Below are 22,878 nucleotides of genomic sequence, written 5' to 3' on the forward strand. Positions count from 1 at the left end.
TTCTCTGACTGGAAGGAATTAGTTTAACATTTAAACCTATTTTCTGCACATTCCAGCACATAAATTTTTTTTTTTGTGTGTTTACACTCAGTCTTTCAAATAGATGCAAGTAAAACACAGCAGAAAATAAATAAAATCAAAGACTCAGCGGTCCTTTTGCTCTATTTTCACCTGTAAAGCAGGAGTTGGGTAGGCGGAGGTTTACCCTGGTGCAGGTGTGCCGCAGCGGTCAGTGGAAGGATACGGCAGTTTCTCTGTGAGTTTCCCATTATATCGCACTCGGTGCTTGTTGGAAGTTTAGGGGTTTTTTTGCTTTAAAAAGAAGTTTTCTTCCCACGCACAGCGGACACTAATGTTTTTGTCACTTTTTATGGAATCAAACTCAAAGTAAGGTCAGTACTTCCACGCTTTAAACGCTGCACGCTCATACTCTCTCTGCACTCGATATATGATCCACTGTTGATCTGCACACAGCTGTTGTCACGACCGTTACTCTTACGTCACTGTCGTGAGACATTCTCGCAAAAATATCACGGTTTTAGTAACGCAGTAACGCAGCCTTCCTGTGGGAAAGTAAAGGTAATCTAATTACCGTTTTTGCAATAGTAATCCCTTACTTTACTCGTTACTTGAAAAAAGTAATCTGATTACAGTAACGCGTTACTGTAACGCGTTACTGCCCATCTCTGATTACTACAGAATGGCATATCTGGGATTAAGGATCCCGAAGTGGAAGAGTTACGACAAGAATCCAACTGTCAACTTTTACAAATAAGCCAAACCGATGTAGGTAAAAGCTAGGACTCTGTATTTTGAATACTAAAGGGAAAAATCATGGAAATTTAATTTTCACAGTGGAGTATAGTTAGACATGTGAAATTATTGCATCTATAGTTGTTTCTAAATTGCTATGATCCAAAATATTTTGTAATTTCAGTATGCATGCCTGGACCCAGGGGTTAGCAGAGATGACCTTTGTGCAAGGGCAACGGGACTGTTGGTACGACAGGTGCAGCTGAAGAGAGGGTTGGCTGCTCGTAGATGCGACTGAGGCCACGACTCAGACAAAGGAGGAGATGCTGACAGAAGTGAACATTTTATAAATGTTTTCATTTCGACTTTTCTTTGACTCTAAGGTCTGTGTGTAACTAGTTAAAATCTTATAAAAAGATGGAAGATTAAGAGGAGGGCTAAAGTCTTTCCACATTAAACGTAAATAAGAAATATTGTGAATAAGAAATACGTTTCTAAGAAATCTGAAGTACTCTTTAGATACAGTGGTATGCTGTTAGCAGGTAGGTCAGGAGACGTGGATGACATGGAGAGTGTTGCAGTGTTTGTGGACGCGGATGTTACAGCTACACCTGATAACAGTTCTGTCAACCTCCCGATGACGGCGGCACCGGGGCAGTACGGAGGTTTTGTCAGTGGAGATGTTGATGTGTTTGAAGGTGAACTTACTGAGCCTACAGAGTGGACTGCAAAAGGTTTGTGCCATGTATGACACGTGTCCTGACACTGACAGCACATGTGCAGTCATTTCTCAGAATGGACAGCATGCACTCTCAGTGCACGCAGTGCTGTGGGTTTGGTCAGTGACAGGGAAGAAGTGTTGTTCTGCTGTTTGTGTACTAGAGACACATGCACCTGCTAAGGTTAAACCAGAAGGGGAAAGCCCAAGGCCAATCTCTTAGGTTGATGTCCGCAGTAGTGCCCTAACAGATCATGAGAAAGCAAAATGAGATTACTGAGATGCTTGTAAAACAACAGGTTGTCACTGCTTCCAGCAATAGAAATTCCTGTTTTTGGTGGTGATCCTTTGCATTTTAGATCCTTTCTTAAGGCGTTTGAGCAAGGAATAGAAACTAAGACTGATAACATGCAGGATAGGCTTTCTTATTTAGAACAGTTTACTACAAGATCAAGCCCAGATATTGTAGACACACCAGCTGCAAAGTAACATCTGTATGAGTGTACTCATACAGATGTTAAAATTCTGAATCTATATAAAATAAACTTTGTTTTTCTGAATGTTTTTAAATAAATGTTTTCACATCTTTATGTCTCAAAAAAAAAGAGGGGTGTGGTAAAGATGGTTTTTTGTTTGCCAAATGTCTGATGGGAAGACGGGAGGGTTAGAAAATTATTTTGACTTAAATGTCACGGCCTCTTATGTTCCAAACACCAAAAAAGTCCAAGAAAAGGCCGTGGGTGGCAACGGGAGGTTTGGAACATAAAGGCCGTGACAGGCTCTTTCAGATGAGAGCAGGCGCTTTGATAGTGTGTTTATTTTTATTTTTTAAATCCGGACCACTTCCGGATGATTAGCTGCTTGAAAAATAACATCGTCCAGTACAATGAGATGACTTTGGTGTGAGGGGAAACAAGGTCTCATCTTGAAATGATTCAGGAATGCCCTCGATGAATTTAATGTTTTTATTTTTCTCCCCCTAAGCTCAGAACACAGAGGTTGAAAGGATGTATAAACCCACACAACATTGTCAATAAGCTTGTTCAAAACATGTACACAGTTTTCCAATACAGATTTCACAAAAAAGGTCTTTCCAGAGCCACTTGGCCCGACAACCATACAGGAAAATGGCACATGAAGTCTGGGGTCAAACTCGATTAAAGCAGGCTGAAACATTTTTTTAAAAAACAAACAAAAACGAATAACAAAAAATCAATAACCAAAGGGTAAAGTCAGACCTCCTGGCAGCAATCTACGCTTGTCATAAACAACACGGAATTTTTTGGGAAATGATGAATTTTGTAGTGAAAAGGCTGATTTATTACGAACGATACTGTGCTGAGGGGCCTCAAGTGTAGACCCTCCTTCACAGTTATCAATGTAATTGTCAACAAGAGTCTTTACAGATTCAAAGTTGACCTTCTCGCAGACATCATGTGTTTGTGTGATTCCTTTTGCTTTCAAAACAACTTTACCTTTTCTGGTCATGTAACCATAACTCTTAGGTCCTGCTGCAACAAACTCTGTAATGAAATCATCCTGGTCTAACTCATTTGTTAGCTCGCCTAAATACCTCCCTGTTTCTAGTTCAGATTGATTTTCTTTAGTGAGATACACTACGCTATCAGTGTCATAGTAAATAGCTCTTTCCTGCAGCTGATCCAAGTAACTGTAGAGTTTCATACGCCCATATGAAGCAGTGAAGGCCGCAATGAAGATGTTATCTGTGGAGTTTGGGAGCGGAGTGCAGAGGTCACCATAACACCATTGAATAAGAGCCACATCATCACTGACAAAAGAGAAATAGCTCACTTTGTATTTTGGAGAGAACATGAGGTTAAAGAATTCCTCGGGGTCACTCACCAGTTTGCTCTGTGTGAGATTATTTCTCTGACCAAATTTTCCCCAAAAAGAGTTTAAACACAGTTTGGCCATTTGTCTTTTAGCAGGGTTTAGTTTTATGTTTTCAGGGTCTAAAGTTATTCCTTGCTTAGCCTGGTAGTCTTTAATGTAAAGCTGTTTAGCCTCCTCAGTTACAGCATCTGATGGGTAGCCTGAAGCTTCTTGTTTTTTGCGCAGGAAATGATGTACATAGTCTGTGAATATTGTGTTACTCTGTCTCTCAAAGTGCCATACCTCTGTGATTCGACCTATTTCATAACCCTTTTCTAATGCGAGGTTAAACTCGGGAGTGGTCCACACCCCTCTCAGTGCTCTATCCTCGTTACTATGGTTACAGGCTCCTTGTTGGTTGTTCATTTCAGCACAAGTGCGACAGAGAGTAAAGAGAAGTTTTCCTGATTTTGTTTTAAATGGTAAGACCGGAAAATAGAGCCGTCGTGGTGGGTAAACGGCGGCTTTGATAAACCCAAAGTAGTTTTTAGGGTGCTGAAAATTTCGAAAGATTATTTGAGGATGACCTAAGGGGTAACTACATGTACTATTTACATATGGATACAGGGATGTGACATCGACATAGTTGATTTTCTCACGGGGCCCGGCACTACAGCGAAGTTGTGCTGGGCTTGTACGGCCTCCACAGAGAGCATGGCGGGGGATCAAAGGCTCTGGTGGATCATAACGTTTGAGAAAGCTGATTACACTCTCATCACTACGTTTTAACTCGGTCCACTCATGCTCCCAGATTATAACAAGAGAGACATTATGCTCAGCTCTCAATCTAGCGAGCCTGTCTTGAGTGGTGCTGTTTAACTCTGCAAAAGAGGAACCTACCAGGGGGTTAACATCGGACTGATTGGAAAAACACTTAATACACCCATGGAAGTAGCAGCCCAAAAATTCCCACACGTATGTTTTACCATTATTTTCGGAATATCCATCTACATAATAACTACCGAGCTGTTTTTCTCCTTGATTGAGCGCATGTCTGATAAAAACACCTTGCGTAAACGAGAGATATTCGAGCCATTGAATTGAGGATGAGGAAAATGATTTTACCTGATTATGGTAATTTAAAGGACAGGGCAGGGCCAGAGAATTGGCAGGCATGAAGTTTGTCAAATACGTTTTAAGACAAGCGCTTGCAAGCGTGTTGCGACTGAAAGGATCTACTCCTGTCTCTTCAATAAACCCGTTTCTAAACAATGTGCAACCCCGAGCTAGAATTTCAACATCATTTTTACAGTATAACAGTGCCTGTTTCATGAAATTGAAGGGGCCAGAGCTGACTGAATCATACCATTTGTAAAATTCCTGTCTAATTTCTGATGTCATGCGCTCGAGACTAAATGCGGAAGGGGGAGGGTACGGCCCAACATAAGTTAGGTTTTGTTTGGAGCTGAAAGAATGAGGAAAAAAACCTTTAACACTATCTGAAAATCCCATCGCTTTCGGGATAGCTGACAATGGCATAGGTAGGAAGCATGACGAGTCTATATAACGTTGATTAAAGTCTGGGTCTGTAAAGCTGATCACTTTGGAACCTTGCATTATCAAGTTTGGTTTTAATCCTCGCCTAACTAACCCGCGAAGGATAATGTACGCATCGAAACCCTTTGCATTATGAGCGATAAAGATTGAGCCCTTGAAGAGGGGGCGTCTAAAATGAGCAAGAAAGTTTTCAACGCAATGCTCGCCCTGAGAGCTCCAAGATTTACCATCTGATGTTTTTGTACACACCAGAAAAGGGCTGTGCTCAGCGTGTTCGTTAACAAAAGTTTCAAAATCATAAAAAATCAACTTGTTATTATGTTTTGTTTCGCGTTGTAAAACCTGCATATAGCACTGATGTGTTTGATGATCACTAGAGATTTCCTGACGACAGATTTGGCATTTTCTCTTTTGGCATTTGTGAGGTTTTTCATGTGCTGCTAAGTAATATAGCCTTGAGCACTTGATACATTTCCTGTAGAGGTCACAGTTGCTGGCAGACCTTTCACGCCTCTCAACGAGTTTTTTTATGGCTCTCAAAACAATAACGAGATCTACAGGTGCGATTACAATCGGTACATACAATAGGGGAGAGGAAATGATCGTTGCAGTCAGGCTGCATACAGACTGAGCAACGAGCAGGGCAGAAATGGGATAACACATGGTTAAAGCCTATGTAACAATGAGTACACAAATACGCTGTGCCCAAAAATCCTTTAAGATTTTTGATAGCGTAGTAATGATTGTCAAATAAAAATAAACACAAGGCTTTTGCGCTATTCACTGTACTAGTCTGAAATTTACAAAGGGTGCGATCATGCTCGTTACGGTAAAATACTATAATTTTACATCCTAGTAACCTTTCAAATGTAATTATTTGATTAAACCCAACAGGCGTTTGATCATTTAGACCAGCTTTTTGTTGAATTTCTCTAGCTAATGTTTGTGCTTGATAGTCATTAAAATCGGGTTGCAGAAGGTGGGCAACACTTGTAGCAAAACACAACTTATTCGAGGGGTTATGGACCACGTATAAAAACCGTGTTTTCTTTTTCACAATTTCGCTGTCGAGTATGTGTTTAAGCAATCTTTTCCCACTGCCATTTGGGGGTGTAACAATCTGAGCTACAACCTCCAACGAGCCATCACACATTACTGACCAGTTTGACTGTACCGCTCTCAAGAATAAATTTTCAAATTCAGATAAATCATGATTATCACGTAAAATCACTGAAACATTATTTTGTAGCTGCTGGCCTATCAATTCTAACTGGATATAATCACCTGGACGTGCGTGAGAGAAAACCCTGTTTGATATTTCACGTGCACTAGACATTACGCTTTGATAATAATGCGCATAGTCGGGTATATCGTTTGGAGGAGGAAAATTCAAAATTTCTCTAATTTCAACGTTATTAAATTTATTTCTAACAACTATAGAGGGTTGTGCTGAATTACAGGCGCAACTCTGGTCTGGATTACCCCCTTGTTGAAAGGAGTGATCATGGTTTACTGGGTTAAGTGGCTCGTTCGCAGAGACAATGTCTGCGGGAGAGCTGAGTGATTGATGAGGATTAGAGTCATTGAAAGTGGTTGACAGCTGTATCGGGGGGCTGCGGCTGAGCGGTTCGTTGGGACACGCATTTTCTGGGGAAAAGACTAGCGAATGCTGGCTTTGAGAATCAATGAAACGATTTTGATTTAGCCTGTTTATTTGACTCAATAACTCTGGCGGTATTTGAACCTCATTTTGTATTTGGGCCAAAGCTTCTAAAGCTCTATTAATTGCTAAAAACGGATCAGAAGAGGAGATGTTTTGTGTCAGACTCATTTGTGAATGAACCGCGTCTGACTCTGTTTGGATCTCATCATGATCCAATCCCAAACTCAAAGAAATATTTTGAAAGGCACTTTCATTGGGTGCTAATCGGGCAAGAGCTAAATTAAGCAATTCTAAAGGATCATTATTATTGATCACCTCAGGTTGCTCACTGTTTTGTGAATATGTAATCTGAGAATGGTGTATATTTTCATTTAACCTAGCTAACGCTGTTTCTAAAGCAAGAAACGGGTCTGTAATATCTTGTTCCTGGTTATCCATTTATTTTATTATTATTGTTTAACAGGAATATATTAAAAGAACAAAAAACCACAAAAGAGAGTATGTTTGAAAAGCAAAATGAAAAAAAAAAAATCAAAAACAAAGTTTTTATAAGATGAGCTGAACTAATTCAGCGAACAGAGAGACCGCGCGAAGAGCGATTGAAGCCAGCTGCCTTCGGGTGCGTGTTCGCGTTGTCCTCGTTGTCCTTGCGATCCTGCGGGTCCTGCTGCTACTCCTTCTGAAACGCCCTGAGAATTTGAGGGTAAGATACAAACAGTAAAGTTAAATAGAAAAGGGTTAGTTTTTATTTTAAAAAAGAAATGAGAAAAAAAGCGAGAACCTAGAGAGACTGACCGTGATTGGGTCTCAAAGGCAGGCGCGGTGCATTTCGTGTGTCTGATGGCGGAGAATAAGAAGCGTTTCTGGGGCTCCGATCGGCCGGAGCATCGGGAGTGAGCTCGGAGAGCAAATCTTGCCTGTCCCCGGCGGACAGGCGCAAGTTTTTCCCAGAGGGTTGCGGGAGAGAACAAGCTCCGACGGGAATGGAACTGGGGCCAGATGAAGCAGGGCGATCTAGCGTAGAGAGCAAATGCTGTCTGTCCCGTGTGGAGAGACGAATATTCTTTTCTGTGGATCGCACAAGCACTGGTGGTGAAGAATTCGGGGAACTCGTACCAATAAAGGTGTCCAAGTCAGAGATATCTAGAAAGTTTGATAAAAATGAAAAAAGAGGGTAAATGTTTTGTTTTTCTTGTACAATTAGCTGTTAAGAAGGGGAACAAGAATGAACCAAACCTACCAATTCGATCGAGAGACTCAAAAAAAGAGGAGTTGAGCAGGTTTATCTCAGAGTCTGAAAAGAAATAACATCGAGTATTTACAAACGGGGAAAAAACAGTAAAAATATAAACATTATATGAACAAGAGTGAGAAAAAATGAGGTACCTGATGAGGCCATGATCGCTGCTATAGTTTAACTTACAAACGCACTTTTTAGCTCTGAGTGTTAGAGGGGAGCTTATATATGTTTTAAAAAGTGTATTCCAAGTGTTACAGAGCCTATTTGCATGGCTTTTTTGAAGATGAAAGGATTGACAGAATGGTAAAAAGGAAAATGCGAAAATGTAGTTAGAGAGCAAGATTAACACTTACCGAGTGATATGCACATAGGGCACGTGAAGGTAGTTGTTGATCCCTGGTTTCATGGCTGTTGAGCTCGCAAGCAGTCTGAGCGGCGCCAGTTGTTGATACCTCTGAAGTCAGATCTCTTCTGGGGGTTCGAAGATAGTCTTAACATCAGCGGGAGATCGTAAAATCAGACCTGGAGCGGATTGGCTAACCGGGGTGCGAAGGGAGCGGTGCAAGGGTTATGTGATTGGCAGCGGGGCGCAGTGAGGCGGAGTTGGTCTAAGGGGGGAATTTTCAAACGAGGTAAGCAGCGCATTAGGGAGCAGAGCGGGGAGCGAACAAGCAGGAAAAAATTGTGCTCTGCAAGAAGTTGTGGATCGGAGATTAAGAGCGAGGTAGAACTTAGAGTGTGGGTTGAATTTTAGAGCTTGCTAGTAAGAGGGAAGTTTTTGAAGAAAAAAGAATAAGGATTTTCCCTGTTATCGAATATAAGGTTTTTGGGAATAGAGGGGTAGCTAACAAGTTATTCTAGGGGTTTTGGAGAAATCGCGGAGAAATTTTTAAAAGGAGTTTTGGCTTTGTTTGGCTGAGCATGAAGGGAGCCGCGGGGCGCTGAATTTGAGAAAAAAGACTAAGGATTTTTTCAGGATTTCCCCTGTTATCGAATATAAGGTTTTGGGAATAGAGGGGGTACCCTAACAAGTTATTGTAGGGTTTTGGAGAAATCGCGGAGGGTTTTTTAAGGAGTTTTCCCTGCTTATGTTTCTAAGGAGGGTTAGGGTTAGGGGATCGCGAGTTTTTTCTGAGTATGAGTTTTATTCTAAATCTACAAATGCATATAAATCTAAATAAAGTTTTCCCCCAAGGCATGCAGCATGTGTTTGTGGCCATACTGAACGTTACAAAAGCACAAGTTTAACTAAACAATTTTAATATGGTTTAATACATTTTTAAACACATGAGCACGGAGCCCGAGAGAGCACGGTCCGGAGACACGGGCGCGCCCCCGCGCGCCCAGACACACAGCCTCGGGCGAGCGAACACACACTGACCCGCCACCAGATGGCGTTTTTTGAGCATAAAAAAAATAAAAATAAAAATTTAATTGCTTAAAGAAATAAAAGAATGCTATTTTGATATATAAGAAACTTTCTAAATAATCAATTATATTTTTATGAATATCATATTTTTATGAATATCATATTTTTATTACTTAATTACTTCCGGACTTCCGGAGCTCATGAATAATTAATGAGCTCCGGAAGTAACCTGTCACTTTTTTTGACGAAAGGGGTATAATATCACTCTCTGTAGCATACTGTCTGAAATATTCGACGGCTGCAATAATTCTTCAAGTGTTATTTTTTTCTTTGTATTCTAATTTCACCGAAGTTTACTAAACTCAACAAACTTAATATTACGTACCGGGACATTTATTCTCTCCTCATTTTCTTTCGCCGAAAATTTTTTCTGACAAACCATCCTACTTTGGCAAAACGTCCTACCGTAAGTAGTTTATGCACATTTCTGCTGTCACAGAGTAATTCCAGGCCAATTTAAGTAGGTATGACGGTTTGCCACCTAACTTTGCCCATCAGAGTATACTTGTAGCTCATATTCATACAGCCAGGATGGTTTACCCTTTAAAGTATGCTTGTAGGTAACATTCACAAAGGTAGCATGGTTTGGCACTTAATTTTACCCGTCAGAGTATGTGTCTAGCTGTTATTAACAAAGGTAGGATGATTTGCCACTGAATCTTAGCTGTTAAAGTATGCTTCTAGCTCAGATTAACAAAAGTAGGACGATTTGCCACTAAATTTTAGCCGTTTAAGTATGCTTGTAGGTGACATTCACAAAGGTAGGATGGTTTGGCACTGAATTTCGTGTTGTGCGCATGCGCAGAAACAACGGGTAGGATGGTTTGCCAGGTAGGATGGATTCCCAGAACACCGTCTTTCGTGCTTGGCTCTCCTACCTTTCCTAAGGTGATGCTCATAGTGCAGAAGCCGATGCTGCATTCACTTACACTCGGATATCTGAGCTTCACTGTGAAAACATGATCGTACATTTGATTGAATTTTATTGTTTTAGCTTCGGGGTGGCACCTGGGGTGGCCAGTCTGGTTGGGGCTGTGGCCCGTGCCCCCCCCCCCGCTGGACATGCCACTGAACTTCACACAATGATGTTAAATCAGTCAGTCTTGTCAGCTTTAACCAGTCAGTCAGTTCCCCATTCTTTTTTAAATTCTCACACACCAGAAACTCACAATCAGCTCACTCATTTAGGCCACAGACACGTTTTATTCAGTTTTCCTTCTTTCCCTTCATCATAAAACACGTGACATGTTGTCATGCACTTCACAAAACAAGTTTGTTCTTATGTGTTCAGTATTGTGTATCTGGGTGCAGGGTTCACTCGCACATCAAAACAGGAAACTCAGTGTTTTAGAGTCTCCAACACATCCCATTCACTTGTGCTAAAATTCAGTCACCTTTCCTTAATCTAATTATGATCAGCTAATTTGCATATCAGCTACCATCCCACCAAGTTGACAGGACAACAGAAATGCATGTTCAAAATGTTATCACAAAAATAGAATTTCCCTCATACAGTAAATTACTTGTGCTGCATCAGACAGAAAGCATCTCCCAATTTACTATATTAACAACTAAATTTATTGTCTGATCACTGGTTGTTCAAACCAGAATCTTTTTCCCCACAAAAGTTAAACTGTTGTCCTGCAGCCTACAGAGTTAATTTGTCAGCATTGGATAAATTCAGCATTTGGTAACAAGCTGATTTTCATTGCATGTGTGTGTGTTATTAGGCAGGTTTAATCGATGTCTGAGGAGCTGCATCTCCAGCAGAACATGTTGTTAAAGCTGCCTTTCCTACACACTTGTTTGCTATTATTTGATCTTTTTTTTTTTTTAAACTAATTTGCTATTAGTCCAATGGTCTTTGCATCACTTTTCATCACACTAAGTGACTTGGACAAGATGACAAGCAGAATCTCATGCTTAAGATGCCGTCTGGTCTTCATGAGTATCATTGTATGTGTATATGCATGTAGGGTTAGCATGGTTAATGCATTTTCTGTATGTTTTTGTGTTCCTCTGTCATCAAATTTTCATTATTCTCATCACTGCTTAAAACAACACACATCTCCCTGTTTTTTTTAAACTGTCCTTTTCTCCAAAACAGAAAGTAGCGTTACAGTTGTTTCAGACTGAGAAACACCAAACACTCTTCATGTTATCATTCATACTTCATCCACACAAATATTTTATTTCTTTTTGTCCACTGGGCAGGTGACCTGCAGAATCATGTCTGCCCCAGCTGGATACCTTTTCACACACACCGTGATGCCAGACACACTCACTTCTGCTTAGCGCACAATTTCACTTCATTCGTCAACGATCCACACACCACGTACTGCCCAATAAATACTTTGCAGTGTATTTCACCCTTGGACTTCTTTTACGTTTGCGGCAGGAAACGCGACTTACCCCAAAACCCAGGCTACGTGTACACAACAGATCACAGAATTCTAGTTTCTAGGTATGTGTCTGTGTGTATGCGTGTGCATGTGTGTGTGTGTTTGGGCGTGCGTTTGTGTGACCTCCTGCTCACCAAAAGGGTCATAAAGGCAGGACGTTTACTAAACAAGAAAACAGAACCCTCACATAGGCTGTGCCTGTAATAAAAGACTACAGCCTCCCCCACCATTCAACAGGCTGGGGAGGGGGTCACAAACAAAGGAATGTCCTTGACCATATGGTTTGAACCAAGACTTACAAGTTTAAGTACAATGATGGCAACATTTAACATTTGACTCCAACACTTACACTACCCCTGATCACCTCCTGTGTGCTTTAGTCTGTGTTTTCATTCGTTCCTTATCTGGGCCCTATTTCAGGAAGCCAGTTTAGAAAACTCAGAGTGAAAAACGATACTCGGGGTTGAGTAACCCCGAACTGTCCAACTCGGAATATTCGGTTTCAGAAAGGCTGATAACAATTAGTTCAGTCAACGCGGAGTTGCTTTAACCCCAAATTAAGCGCGCGCACGAGGATACATAAAGCCCTGATTAGTGGAGCACAGATTAAGCGAGTCACCATGGAGACGGAGGGAAAGAAGGCGCGGTCAATGTATTTTACAGCGCTTGAGGCCAAAATTCTGATGGCAGCATATGCTGATAACATGCAAATTCCGTGGAAAAAAAGTAACACAGCCTCAGCTGCAAAAGAAAGTGAGCATGCATGGCAAAACATAGCCGACAGAGTCAATGCGTGAGTGTTAATTTAAACATTGATCGAGGGATTTCCACCTATTCAACACGTTATTTTATTATATTATTTTATTTTAGCAAGTAAAAATGAAATATAAAAATATAGTCCAAACAGGTAAGGTGTAATTGTATTATGAGCCATAGTGCTTGGTCTGTGTGTCCGATGTAAATCAATTGCAGTTAGAGGCTACATTAATTTCCCCTCTGTAAGCACTTATTGAAATTATCTGAGCACATTACAAGTACATATTTGCTTACTCTGTATGCTCAAATGTGACCCGTTATAGCCAACAGAAAAAAAGCGGAGGCCTGAAAAACAGGTGGGGGTCCTCCACCACCACCACTCACAGAGGCTGAGCACTTGGCTTCCACATTTGTGATAATGTTGGCAGCATCACATATGATCTTCACAGTGCAGAGAACACAAATTAGCATCCATTACTATAATGAAATAATTTGTTAGTTTGAAATGCTACAGGGAACTATGTACCTGTACATTAATGCTGTGGAAAGACTTCCTGTTCACATAGTCTCCTTCATGTACTGAAGGAGCAATGATTGGAATGTGAGTGCCATCTATACAGCCAATCACGCCTGGGAACCGTGAGAATAAATGTAAAATTTAAGTAGTAGTTCAAGTATCACCACATCATGAATTAAGTTTTGTTCATCCTGATACCTGCAATTTTGTGGCATCCCTCTTTGATAAATCTTGTGGGTCTATGACCGGGGAACACCACAGACGAGTACAGGAGACGTTTCAGTGCAACTGTAACATTCCTGACTGCCCGACAGACGGTAGCCTTGGAAACGTGCTCAGCATCACCAATATTATACAGAAAGCTCCCGTTTGCAAGAAACCGAAGTGCGATACAAATAATATGTAATGAACTGTTGAAATCTCCCAATTCTTTGAATCTTTGGGCTGAAGGAGGGACAATACTCGGTGTATCAATGCTCAATCAACAATCATTTATTTCCATACAATTCAACAGTCAGAGCATTACAACGTCCGGACGGGAGAGATGCTACCAGAGGGTCAGGCACATGTCTCAAAATGGTGACGGGTTGCTCAGCTTTTTATAGTCTCTAGTGGCCCCCAGCTAGTCGTAAAAGCCAAAACATCACATTTTTTCTCTGTTACAGCGCCTAAGTTATGACCTCGGCAGTTGTTTCTCTGCTTTCTGTAAGGTGGGGGTGTGGAATGTGGTCTATCTATCTCCCCTGTCTTTAGACACAGAGTCTCCTGCTTACAACCTTCTCTTCATGATTCAACAATTAAGCATGTCAAGAAAACAGTGTAACACATTCCCAGCAGATCAAGGATACAGAGTGATGCACATTTATCTAATGAACTAATATGTGAATATGTTCTGTTAACTCAAAAGTATAATGAGAACTACACTACATACAGCTCACACACTCTATATTAAAGGGTATAATGTGATCTACAGCAGTATTCTAATTCAACTACTTTGATTACATATATAAGGTAACATATAATAACAGAATAATCTAATAATTCCCCCTTTTGATCTCTGAAAGAGATCACTTACAACATGCACTCCAGGGTCGCAAGGTCCAGGTTTTCTTGATCCTGAGGCCCTCTGTCCCCCTTTAACGGGTGGACCATATGTGGGATGACCTCTGTGTTCACGCAGTTCAGATGCAAGCAAAGTTAGATTTACAACCATAACAGCAGTTACAGATGACTCTCCCATCACTCCCCAATTCTCCCACAGCTTTATTTTGGTGCTCCAGTTTTCCACTCCCATTTTAATGCCACCTTATACCTTTCAAATGTACTTAGACTAGAACCTCTGTCTAAGGAGCTTTTAACCTTTATTTTTATTGCTGCAGCTACCAGTGTCTTCCAGTTGGGTGATTCTCAGCTTCTTTCTTCGACCTCCGGGGTTAGACCACCCTTTAGTCATTGCACAGTTCTGGGGATTATTCTGCCCCGATTTCAAACAAGGATCTGTGTATTTTGGGGTCACCGGCGTGTCTGGTGTTCCTGGTTTTCGCCAACCCCTTCATGGTTATTGCTGTGTTTGTGGGATCCATCTTCTCCAGGAGCCCAAACGTCATGACACTTGACCCCAGTTGCTGTCTCGGCTGTCCCTACATCTGTCTCTGCTGTGAAGGGTCCTCACATCTCCGTGTCCCCGTCTGGTGTCTGTTCCTTTCTCTGCAAGAGACAGAAAACCAAAACACCTCTCTCCCTAGCCTTGATAATCTAATATTGTTATCCATTGTTCTTCTAATGATTCAAATTTGGTTTAAAATATTATGTTCAGGACCTATTCTAATCATAATCTATGTGTGTGTAAAAGAAATCAAAAATTAGTGAACCCTTTCTAAGTCTAACACATTATAAGCTTAAGTTTTACCATAGCTAAATTATTAAACACAGAAATAACGTCATAAGATGTTCATAAAACCATTGTTTGATGTTCAAACTCAACTCCCCCTTTTTGACACACTCCCATGTGTCAATTCATTGGAGCTAGACAATTAAAAGAGAAGGTTGGTGACATCATATCTCAGAAAGTATCAGAAATTCTTCTCTCGAGTACCGTTGCTCCAGCCTTGTCATCCCTGAGGATCTTCGATCCCGAAAATGTCCCTTCTCCTCATGTAATAAAGTCTGTCATCCTTCCATGCCCTGGTAACTGGTCCATCCAGAGCTGTAACATTTTGAAATGTACATACAACAAGCCAAACCACACCTTGGTCACACCAACCCTTTTCTGCCCTGAAGATGTCCAACGCCATCTTAGTCTGGACCAGGGTTGTAATAGTTTTGCAATTTTCATCAGTTTTAATCAGTTTTTACCAATTCTTTGCTAGTTTAGTCTAGTTTTTATTTTCTGAAAATCCTTAGTTTCAATTTAGTTTTGTTTGTGTTTTGCAAAAATTAAGTGTAACAAAATCCCAGTTCCATCATATCAGTCATGCTCTTCTGGTTATCCTTGGGTGTTGAGACTAATAACTATTAACTCTTGCCGCACCGTGTGGTCCTAATTTTGGTTGAAGTGAATTGATAACCTTTTGAAGGCGATTGTTTCACACCTTTATTTAGATGTCCCAGTCCTGTTGTCTCGGGATGCATCACGCTGCCTTATCTGGGGTTAGCTGTTTTCTGGGGATGCGGGTTGAGTGGGTGAGCTCTTCAAGGAGGGGGAGTGTGCTCCCCCTGATGAGGTCTTCTAGGTAAGCTAGGTTAACCTTCTTGTGTGAGCTTTTCAAGTGCACTTTAAGGTTAGTGGGACTTTTAGTTTTATAAATGTCCCTCATGACCCCCTGATAACCCAGTATTTCATTTTTGCACACTGTAGTACACATTTTAGTTTTTGCTTGTAGCTCGCATACTCTACTTGCCACTCCTCTAAGTCCTGATGTTTCTTAGAGAGGGCAACAGTACCTTTAAAATTATATCACACGTGTGGGGGTGTGGCCTTGCCAATTGTTTTGCCCACCTTTTCAAAATGGCTGGCGTGCCCACAAGCACATTTCATGGAAAAAGAAAGGTAAGCTTGATATTTACATTTAAAATGTTTTGTTAAACTCAGATTTTTATTTTATTCTTTTTGCAAGTACCCCGCCTCGGTGGCGAGAAACTGTTGGTGTGGTCAAGTGGGTGCTCTGGAAACAAACGCTCAGGACAGAACAGTTATCAGTCATGTACTTCCTACAAATTTTGCATATGTTTTATTCCATATTGATCCTCTGAGTGTAATGGTACATTTTAATTTGAATTTATCCAAACTAAACACAATATTTTCTTTATTTACTTTGCTCTTGTTCTTTTGCAGTACCACATCCTATCAAATGTCCCTGTCGATTATATTCTACATTTAATAACTTACTATTTCAAGTGAGAACCTAAATCACGTGGACCAATGTTTATTATTGCATATCTCTATTCTGAATGTGGCCAGTCATTCATAGGTATTGTTCCATTTTGGCGATTTTCCTCTATAAAATTTAATTGACTTTTTACAGTGGCCTGCTATGGTTAATAATAACATATTCCAGTCATGAGTGATATCAATAGTTATCTCCACTGTAGCATTTGGCATTCCCAATAATATAACATGATACCTTAATCAAAACACAGTTAATATAGCACAGTTTTCTTGATGCAAACATCAGTAACTCAAAATCAGCAACCACAGTGTTAAGTCTGCAGTTCATACTTATGTGAAGCTAGAGTCTCCTCCTCCAGTCTCTCTTATCCTCCTGCTCCTGAAAAAACAAAACAAAACAAAGCGAAGCATCCACCCTTCTCTTGTCGGCTGGGTGAATTGTTTATTGGCATTTACTAATCCTAAAGTGGGTGCAGTCATTGTCTCAGTATCAAGTCAGTCAAAACTTTTAGTCGTCAGTCCATCACAGTCCATACACATTCATACCAGATGTTGCTGATAATGGAGTCTCACGCGCAACCTATTCGAGCCTCCATCACCAGCAAGATGACGTCATCATTTTAAAGGAAAACAATTCCTTGTTGTTTTTTGGGCCGGATTGACTCGGTGCAATCCTTTTAGACTCAGAACTTCTCAGTGTTCCCTATAAGTGAATTTCTCCCAAGCCAATTGCAATCATGGAGAAGCACACTTTGCAACTGTTTTTGTAAGAATATTTCATAGCGCTTTAAATCTCAATCTTTCAGGCCTGGTTTAAAGAGCTGATTGTTAAATCATAAACTCACAAAATATCAACATATCACCACCGGTGGATCACACCTCTCAGATTTTCTTATCTCAGTGCACTGTAACAAAACGAAAACAGACATAACCAACAAAATACTACTAAAATAACACAAACTAGGGCCCGTTGCAGACATGTCCAAGCATAAAACTATCCCTCTCTCGCTTACGAGAAAGAACACAAGCCAAAGCTCACTGATAACATCAAACTATAATAAATAATAAACTTTATTTATAAAGCACACTTAAAAACCAAGGGTATGCCAAGGTGCTTAACAAGTAAAATAGAGTATATGAGGAGGATAATAGAAATAGGACCAAAGCAAGTACTAAATATGCAAACAGATAACTGTCACTAATACATAGGAAAGCAACAGGTACAGAGCAAACAAGAATTTAAATGAGCATAAAAGTGCATGATATAAAATCATAAAAGAAATATTAACTAGAGGGAAAGGCAAGATTGAATAAGTGGGTTTTTAATCATGATTTGAACAGTGCAATGGAATCAGATGCGCGGAGGTCGAGAGGAAGGGTATTCCACAGTACCGGGGCAGCCAGAGCAAACGCACGGTCACCCCGGGACTTCAGTCGAGATCTGGGTCGGGTCAGAAGTAGTTGAGTGGCAGATCTGAGTGTTCTAGCAGGAGTATGTGGTTTGAGAAGTTCACTAAGGTAACTTGGCGCTAATTTATTAATAGTTTTGAAAGTAAGGAGTAATACTTTAAATTGAATACGGTACTTTATGGGCAGCCAATGCAGGCTAGCTAGGACAGGGGTAATATGGCAAAATTTCCTGGTACCAGTCAAAAGGCGGGCTGCTGCATTTTGGACTGTTTGCAGTTTAAGAAGAAGAGAAGAGGGAAGACCATAGTACAAGGAGTTACAATAATCCAACCTGGAGGTCACAAAAGCGTGAATAAGCTTCTCCAGGTCCTCATGCGGAATATAATGCCTAGCCTTAGAGATAAGGCGCAGTTGGTGGAAGCTAGATCTCACTACAGCAGACACTTGCTTATCGAGTTTGAGCGAGCTATCCAGCAGTACACCCAAGTTACTGACATAGTCACAAGAAAAACTAGCAAAGGAACCCAGGGCAGCACAGAGTTGGGCACGAGGGATTTTACTGTTGAACACCACAATCTCAGTCTTCTTATCATTTAAAACGAGGGAATTACTCAGGAACCATTCTTTGACCTCCCGCATGCATTCTTGAAAGTAGTGCAGGGACACAGCAAGGTCGTCAGTAAGTTCAAAATAGATCTGTATGTCATCGGCATAACAGTGGAAGGCGATATTGTATTTTTCAAAGATTGCGCCTAGAGGGAGCAAATACAATGAGAAGAGAATAGGGCCTAAAACTGATCCTTGAGGCACACCACAACAGACCGGAGCGGAGGAAGAGGAGAAGGTGCCTAAGTGAACTGATAAGGATCTATCAGCGAGGTATGATTTAAACCAGTCGAGGGCAGTGCCTCTAATACCCACAGTGTGCTCAAGTCTTAGTAATAAAATGTTATGGTCTACCATATCAAAGGCCGAAGAGAGGTCCAGTAAAACTAGGACCATAGAGCGTCCAGTATCAGTGATTACAAGAATATCATTAAGAAACTAGCGCTAAACAAAACCAAACAATCAACCAGAAATTCACAGGAACATTTTGCTTCCTGCCGGGACAATATTGTGTGGGAATGAGAAGCTCAGGTGCCGTAACACCTTTTGTTCCTCCTTGAATTAAAACTCAATCACAGAAAATGCCGTACTCCAACCTAACCTTACACTATTAATTCATCATTTTCACTCTGTGCCACTGTTCCTCATCAGGTCTGTGTGAAGCACAGCAAAGAACTCAGTCAAGGCCTTGAGCCATAAACAGACATCACGCACAGACATTGTTTTCATAACCAAACTTTTTTAGACCTTATTCCTAAAATCTACATAAATGCCTTCTAGGTGACATATAACACATTCTAAGTAATCAATGGCTCCTCATAAAAATTATGTATTGGGATGTTTGTGTGCAGCATTTTGCATATCAGCATAAGCAAAGCATTCTTCATTGCATCAGCGTGTATGTGTGTGTGCGTGTGTGTGTGTATGTGGATCACTTCTCAGTGAATCAGCATTCCAATGTGTGTGTGTGTGTGTGTGTGTGTGTGTTTGGGCGTGCGTTTGTGTGACCTCCTGGGCCCTGTTTCAGGAAGCCGGTTTAGAAAACTCAGAGTGAAAAACGATACTCAGGGTTGAGTAACCCCGAACTGTCCAACTCGGAATATTCGGTTTCAGAAAGGCTGATAACAATTAGTTCAATCAACGCGGAGTTGCTTTAACCCCAAGTGAAGCGCGCACGAGGATACATAAAGCCCTGATAAGCGGAGCACAGATTAAGCGAGTCACCATGGAGACGGAGGGAAAGAAGGCGCGGTCAATGTATTTTACAGCGCTTGAGGCCGAAATTCTGATGGCAGCATATGCTGATAACATGCAAATTCCGCGGAAAAAAGTAACACAAAAAAGTATCATAAACCAAACCTACGGACGTGTTTCGCTCTCGCGTTGCCAGCGTTCAACTGCACCGTGAAGCCAGCATCTGCTTTTCCTTAAATCAACTTCTATTTCATAGCCGGCAAAAGCCAGGACGTCACTGACACCATAAACAAAATAAACAAACCTCGACTTCAATGTACTGGACTAATGGCCGCGTCTTCAGAAGAAATTCTAACGTATTATTGCTACAGAAGCCAGTATTAGACAAAATTAAATGTGGAAGGTAAAGTGGCTGCAACTGGCTCAACGTAGTATGTTATTAGTATCTCGGTAGAAGCAGTTTATTTAACACACTGGAATTCAGCCTCAACTTATGTTGTTAGTATCTTGCGCCAAAAACCAGACACCGACAAATTTACTGTGAAAATACATGTGACTCAGCGAACAGATTAATTTGGAAAGCCCAATATGCACATTTGGTATTTATAATACAACAGGCTGTGCTTACCTTTTTATTTTAGGCCGGCCTTCTGTTCACCTCGCCTCACGATCTCACCAAAGGTCAAATCTGCACCTCCTCAGCACACCAAAGATCCGGGTCACACGGCACCAAGTTGTTGAAATCTCCCAATTCTTTGAATCTTTGGGCTGAAGGAAGGACAATACTCGGTGTATCAATGCTCAATCAACAATCATTTATTTCCATACAATTCAACAGTCAGAGCATTACAACGTCCGGACGGGAGAGATGCTACCAGAGGGTCAGGCACATGTCTCAAAATGGTGACGGGTTGCTCAGCTTTTTATAGTCTCTAGTGGCCCCCAGCTAGTCGTAAAAGCCAAAACATCACATTTTTTCTCTGTTACAGCGCCTAATTTATGACCTCGGCAGTTGTTTCTCTGCTTTCTGTAAGGTGGGGGTGTGGAATGTGGTCTATCTATCTCCCCTGTCTTAGACACAGAGTCTCCTGCTTACAACCTTCTCTTCATGATTCAACAATTAAGCATGTCAAGAAAACAGTGTAACACATTCCCAGCAGATCAAGGATACAGAGTGATGCACATTTATCTAATGAACTAATATGTGAATATGTTCTGTTAACTCAAAAGTATAATGAGAACTAAACTACATACAGCTCACACACTCTATATTAAAGGGTATAATGTGATCTACAGCAGTATTCTAATTCACCTACTTTGATTACATATATAAGGTAACATATAATAACAGAATAATCTAATAGAACTGAGAGCATGTCCGCGATGTGTCACATGAGCAATATTAGGCCTGAGGATGTTATTCAAATAAATTATAGATTGTGCTGAAAAACGGTAACGTTCACACAGAAAATCATCAGGAAATGATAAAATCAATCAATCAATCAAAATTTATTTATATAGCACATTTTTAAGACCGAAGTACACCAAAGTGCTTTCCATTAAAATCGCAGTACAAATAAAATCACAATAAAATATAAATTACAAATATATAAAATATAAGATAATTACATTATCTAAATACAGAGCCAGATGTAAATTACCCTAATTCGCCTTAAATGCCAGATCAAACAAATACGTTTTTAAACGTGATTTAAAAGACTGAATGGAATCTGACGGGCGAATATGAAGAGGGAGAGTATTCCATGGCCTGGGTGCAGCAACGGCAAAGGCACGGCCTCCTCTGGTCTTCAGCCGAGACCTAGGTTGCACCAAGAGCAGTTGGCCCGATGATCTTAGTGCTCTCTGAGGGCTGTACAGACAGAGGAGATCAGCTAAGTAGTCAGGTGCCATATTGTTCAAAATTTTATAAGTAAACAATAGAATTTTAAAATCAATTCGATATTTGATAGGAAGCCAGTGTAAATTTTTCAGAACAGGGGTGATAGAGTCAAACTTTCTAGTGCCGGTCAAGAGACGTGCTGCGGCATTCTGGACCAGCTGCAGACGCTGCAGAAGAGAAGATTGTAGACCCAAGTAGAGTGAGTTACAATAGTCCAGTCTTGACATAATGAAAGCATGGATGAGTTTCTCCATATCTTTGTGTGGTATGTAGGGTTTAGCCTTAGAGATTAGGCGTAGTTGATGAAAGCTAGTTTTTACCACATTAGAGACCTGTTTGTCAAGTTTGAAGGAACTATCCATGAAAACTCCAAGATTCCTGGCAGTATCAGTAAGGTAGTTAGCAACAGGCCCAAATGTGTCAGTCAATTGTCCCAGAGGCATATTTTGGTCAAAAACAATAATTTCTGTCTTCTTTCCATTTAAAGTAAGATGTAAATGTCCAAACACGCTCTAATCACTCTCTCCCGGCGGAGAGCTCTGCGGAGAATTTGGGCTTCAACATCTACTGGCTCTTCAAGGAAGGAGCACGCCATGTCTGACACTTCCTACAGTCAGGTTTCTGACAAAGAGGCGGAGAAGGTCAGGGTTAGTTGAAGTAAACCTGCTAGGGGGCAGGTTAGCTTCACGGAGTGTGTCGTCATAGTAACTCACTCAGAATTAATCTAAACTCGCTTTGTGAAACCGAAAACCCAGAGTTTTCGTTAACTCAGGATATACTTAGAGTTTGCACTAAACCGGCTTCCTGAAACAGGGCCCAGGTCGTCTGTTGTTTCACACCATGTTTCCAGGTCGCATGTATTCATGTCCAGGTTTGTTCATGTCAGGGTTCTTCATGTTGTGTTTTAGTTCACCCAGTTTAGGTTAAAGTTTAGTTTTGCATCAGTTTGCCTTGCCCCTTTCTTTGTACCCTTCTATCAGCCTTATTGAACTGCTGGAGTGATGATGTCCTATGACATCATCACTCCATAAGCCAATGAGATTATCACATGACAGTTTTGAATGGGGATATTTCTTTTGAACTGTTTTCAATTTAACGTAATATTTAAGTGTTTCTTAGTTTTAGACTAGCTGGTTAGTCTATTTCAACGTTTTAAACCATGTCCCAGGGTTTTTACTTCACCATTGATGGGGTTTTAACAAGCAAATAAAAGACAGAGCTTAACTCTGTAAAGATTAGATGAAAAATACTCAAAGGATAAATTCAATTGGTTTATTATTTTCTTACATAAGTTGAAAAAAGTAAAACAAGTAACTACAGAAACAACAAAAGAAAAGTTAAACAAGCAAATAAGTAAATGAAGGGGGGAAAGGAGGAGGGGAGGAAACCCCAACAACCCCCTCTGAGCAAGCACGAGGCGACAGTGGGGAGGAAAAACTGCCTTTTAACGGGCAGAAACCTCCAGCAGAACCAGGCTCAGGAGGGGACAGTCAACTGCTGGGACTGGTTGGG

At 40.8% G+C, this 22,878-nt stretch overlaps 1 protein-coding gene across 2 annotated transcripts; it reads right to left on the reverse strand.

The window, feature by feature from the left end:
* Nucleotides 1-2,450: 2,450 nt before the first annotated feature.
* LOC308392526 (uncharacterized protein) lies at nucleotides 2,451-8,554 on the reverse strand. 2 transcript variants are annotated; one of them, XM_080875597.1, is made up of 4 exons: nucleotides 8,118-8,554; nucleotides 7,765-7,818; nucleotides 7,320-7,667; nucleotides 2,451-7,213 (listed from the first exon to the last, which is right to left on the reverse strand). In XM_080875597.1, exon 4 carries the CDS (start codon nucleotides 5,522-5,524, stop codon nucleotides 2,684-2,686), a length of 2,841 nt encoding a protein of 946 aa, XP_080731723.1. In that variant the 5' UTR covers nucleotides 5,525-7,213; nucleotides 7,320-7,667; nucleotides 7,765-7,818; nucleotides 8,118-8,554; the 3' UTR covers nucleotides 2,451-2,683. The 2 variants fall into 2 exon arrangements, with proteins under 2 accessions (XP_080731723.1, XP_080731724.1); XM_080875598.1 differs by having other exon boundaries at nucleotides 8,118-8,492.
* Nucleotides 8,555-22,878: the final 14,324 nt, after the last annotated feature.

This window comes from Rhamphochromis sp. 'chilingali' (assembly GCF_963969265.1).
Source record: "Rhamphochromis sp. 'chilingali' genome assembly, chromosome: 2".
NCBI classification, from domain to species: domain Eukaryota; kingdom Metazoa; phylum Chordata; class Actinopteri; order Cichliformes; family Cichlidae; genus Rhamphochromis; species Rhamphochromis sp. 'chilingali'.